The sequence below is a fragment of the Crocuta crocuta genome, unplaced genomic scaffold (assembly GCF_008692635.1).
Source record: "Crocuta crocuta isolate KB4526 unplaced genomic scaffold, BGI_CrCroc_1.0 scaffold1061, whole genome shotgun sequence".
Classification (NCBI taxonomy): domain Eukaryota; kingdom Metazoa; phylum Chordata; class Mammalia; order Carnivora; family Hyaenidae; genus Crocuta; species Crocuta crocuta.
Genome location: NW_027532936.1, coordinates 250,834 through 255,189, shown reverse-complemented (window position 1 = coordinate 255,189; position 4,356 = coordinate 250,834). Strand labels below are relative to the sequence as shown.

The 4,356-nt window shown below is 36.0% G+C and overlaps 1 protein-coding gene across 1 annotated transcript in view; it reads right to left on the bottom strand.

Annotated features, from left to right (window-relative positions):
• The window catches only part of DNAAF6 (dynein axonemal assembly factor 6), a 36,256-nt gene that overhangs the window by 24,297 nt on the left and 7,603 nt on the right, over positions 1–4,356 (bottom strand). The window contains exons 4-5 of the mRNA XM_077745756.1: positions 2,870–2,942; positions 907–1,012 (exon numbers count right to left, since the gene is read on the bottom strand). Coding sequence (XP_077601882.1) covers positions 907–1,012; positions 2,870–2,942 — 179 coding nt within the window. The remainder of the gene's footprint in view (positions 1–906; positions 1,013–2,869; positions 2,943–4,356) is intronic.

Sequence of the window (4,356 nt, the reverse complement as noted above, 5' to 3'; positions counted from 1 at the left end):
GCAGTCAGCACAGAGCCCGACGCGGGGCTCGAACCCACGAGCCGTGAGATCATGACCTAAGTGAAAGTCGGACGCTTAACCGACTAAGCCACCCAGGCGCCCCTACTCTCTTCATTTTTAAGATGCACACAGAAATGTTTTAAAATCCCTTTTGACCTTTTTTTATGATGTTTATAGGTTTTTTTTTACATTGTTTATGTGAAATCTGGATNCCTAGATGTGGTATGTAAGTGATGAATCACTGAATTCTACTTCTGAAACCAATATTGCTCTGTATGCTAACCAAAATATAAAAAAATAAATATATATTTAAAGCTTAGTGTATTTAACCATTAGTTTCAATTATGAATGTGAACACACTTTCAGTTCCTTGAAATTGTGGGTAATTTATTTTATCAGAGTGAATGACCTTTTTACGATAATAATCCTAANATTAAACAGAATCCTAAAATTTATAGTAAACAGGTCCAGGTAATAGATAATCAGAGGGAGAGCACAGCCTTTTACTGAAATTGAACATTGAGTAATTAAAAGCAGGTCTTTGACACATAAGCATGGTATAATTTAGTTCATGTGAATGCTTGTAATTTAATGGGCTTTTTTTCTTTCCCAGTGTTAGTTCCTAATTATACAACCAAGTGACACTGAATATAATTTTGTAATGGAAATCACTGTATTTTTCATTTTTTTGTTAGATAATAACTAAAGGGAGGTGTTATGTTTTACTTTTTGTTTCTGCTCCACAAAGAAAAAAAATCATCAATTACACATGCCTTATGTGTGTCACTGCAGTCTTCTCTTTTCATGTGGTAAAAGTTACTTTATGAATATTGTCAAAAATAGAATGGTATCGGATGACACATCGAACTTAAGCCCCAAACACATTCCCGCCTTCATTTGACTTACTCTGGTATTTCTCTAACATCCCATATGTCATTGTGCTCTGCTCCCTCTAGAACTTCCTCTGGATTCCAGATATTCTCGACATTTTCATCACTGCTTTGAGGGACGACTGTGAAAAAAGGGAAGATAAAGCTGAAGCTGTTGTCTGTTTTCCCCCTCAAAATCGCTCCTGTTCTTCACATGCAGTTGGGATGGTCAAAGTCAAACATTTTCTATTTGTCACCGGTAGTTTATTTTTTGGTCAAAACAAGCTTAATTTGTAAAAACTTAACATTTTTGAATCAATGCATAAACAATACACTGTAAAATTATAATAATAACTGTGAAAATTTGGAAACGACATATAAGCAAAAAGAAAATAAAATAATCTGTAATCCAACTTCCCAGAGATAATCAATGAGAGCATTCTAATGTGTATCTTTCCAGTCTGTGTGTGTGTCTCCACACATGTATGCACGTATAGCATATATACTCAATATATGATATAACATTTTACATGAACATATAGAATATATATATATAAAGAGAAATACTAGGATCATATGTAAAATATTTATGTAAAAGAACAAATCAAACATACAATCAATCTGATTTGGGTAGAAATGTCTTATCTTGCATTGTGTATGACTATATAGAAGCTCTTTGATACCTTTTCTATGCCAGCATGACATAATTCTTTTTTTTATTATAGTTTATTGTCAAGTTGGTTTCCATATAACACCCAGTGCTCATCACAAGTGCCCTCATCCATGCCCATCACTCATTTTTCCCTCTCCCCCACTCCCTTCAGTTTGTTCTGTTTTTAAGAGAGCATGACATAATTCTTTAAAAATATTGTCAGTTAAAGAAATTGAAAACAGTGGATACAATGATCAGTTTTCAATCCAGTATTTTCTTCCTGCAGATGGGAGCCTCAAAGAGAATCTCTATCACTTGTCCTCTATGTAGGACTGAGCATGTACCTGGGTTTCTACCTGTCATCTTTAATTGTTTAAAATTAAATAAGGCATGCAAAAACCCAGCTTACATTTGCTCCAACTATTGGGGCAGCAAAGGCAGACCAACCTTAGGTGCAGAACATTACTTCGAGTTCCCCTTTTAAGCATCCCCAGAAATGCACTTGATTACCAGGTTTTCAATACTGCCACTCTTTTCAAATTATCTGCCTCTATCTAGCACTGGCTTTGTGAAGCCTAATTACAGATTTATATAAAATAAGTTACAAATGACTCATTGTTCTCAGAATTTAGAGGTTATTAGACATACACTATCAGAAATACTGGAAGCACAGAAATACATTGAAATTTGAACTAGTTTTCCAACATCTTTTTTATTTTTCTAATTTTTTGGTAACATTTATTTATTTTTGAGAGAGAGAGAGAAACAGTGTGAGCAGGGGAGGCACAGAGAGAGACAGAGACACAGAATCTGAGCTGTCAGCACAGAGACCAACATGGGCTCAAAGTCACAAATCACGAGATCATGACCTGAGCCGAAGTTGGACGCTCAACCGACGGAGCCACCAAGGCGCCCCCCAACATCTCTTGAACTAGGCAAATAGATTCTTCAGTATGTAGAGTCTAATAACTGAAATTTTAAAATCATTCCCATTTTTCCAGATAAAATCTTTTACAATCAGCTAAATTGATGAAGGAGCTTCTCTTCCTTTCCCTATCCACTCACTCTCTGGTAACTGTCATCATGAATTAGAGCCTTCTTTATTTTTAANATAACGCCTGGCACATAACAGGCTCTCAATAAATATTTGTTGAATGAATTAACAAATTCTGTGAAATTGACAGAATATAGCAGATATAGCAGGATAGAAAGTGAAGTAACTAAGCATCTTATAACTAGACCCTAAAGAATAAAAAAGTTATNTATTGTTAGTATCACACCCCCTATAATTTTGCTCCCAAAGACTATACTGATTATATTGATCTATATGCTTTGTTAAATAACTTACCTTTGAGTTCTTCTATGCTTGGTGGTCCAATATTCCCAGGACCCATGGCTCCATAAGCATATGAACAATTTGGCTGGGAGAGAAGAAAAAAAGTCCAGCATTCTGTAATTACTACTTGTGCAACTTACATGACCAATAATACTTGAAAGTTGATCAGCTTTCCATCTCAAATTTCATAGCACTTCTCATTTAATTATCGTTGTTATACAACAGAGAGACAGATGTCAAGCATTATTTAGAATGTATTTTCCTTGTCCTTTCAAAAAGTATTTAGTTTAATAGACCCTAAGCCAGAACTGATCTTTGATCAGACTAAATCCCCAATTCCAGCCCAGTGAATCATGTATCCCTGTGGATAGGGGGATAAGCCACATTCATCTCTTTGAAGGTCAGAACAAAGTATTAGTATAAAAGCATGGACAATTTGGGGTTTGGGCAGTATCTGGTCATAGTTAGGTGGAAGATGGAAAAGGATGGGAAAGTTTTATAGAAACGAAACCAAGCCACTAAATAGAGTCTTTAGATACCAAAGAACTCATTCAAAACTCCTGTTAACTGATTTTACTGCTTTTCCACCATGAGTATGAAACCCTTCCTCATCACACCACCTCATGACACTGAACTAAGGGATTTAAACAGCAACCCTCAATTAATAGCGTCAAATCCATGCTGAACCACTTCAGTCATCATACGAGTTGATTTTGCCATCCTTTGTGCAAGGAAACATACATCCACAGGGCTGCTCTTCTACTTACCAGTATAAGAACAATTTTCCTTTTTTCACTGAAGTATAATACTTATTACACCTTCAGTATAGCAGCAATCGCATCATTGGTCCTTCTCAGAGGTCTTTTGTTATCTCAAGAAAACCCCAGTATTTTACTGATTGTTTTCGCTGATGCCAGATTCCACAGCTGCAATTTACTTCATTGCTGGCAGTCAAAAAGATCTTATCTCCTTGGACCTTGGCAAACTACCATCTCTAGCTCTCTTCTCTCAGACCCCTGTCCCTATCTCCCAAGACTTCAGACATGTAGAAGAGTTATGATGTCCTATTTGGGCAAGAGGAATAGCGTCTGTCCTTGAAAGCCAGTGGCAAAGCTCACCTGTGTCTTTATTATGCTAAACTATTCCAACAGCTATAAATCAGAAATTAATCTGTAACATCTCAACGGTTTCTGAGACAGTAACCATTCCTTTCCAAAAGGAGCTTCAAAAGTGCTATGTCTGCGGTTAAAGTGTTACAGGCATTTTTATGCGAAAATCCCAAGACCGTATTCTGTACGGTTTTTTTTTTTCTTTTTAATCACTAAGGTCATATAAACTTGTGGTGCTTTTCTTAAGTTATTAATCACTAGAATACTAATAGTCAATCAGGGTAAAGCATTTCTTGGAACATGAGGGCCTCTTGTTTTGTTGAGCGACTCCTTCCACGGAAAATTAAAATCCATACAAATAAAAAACTGACAAAAACTGGTATGCCCTCA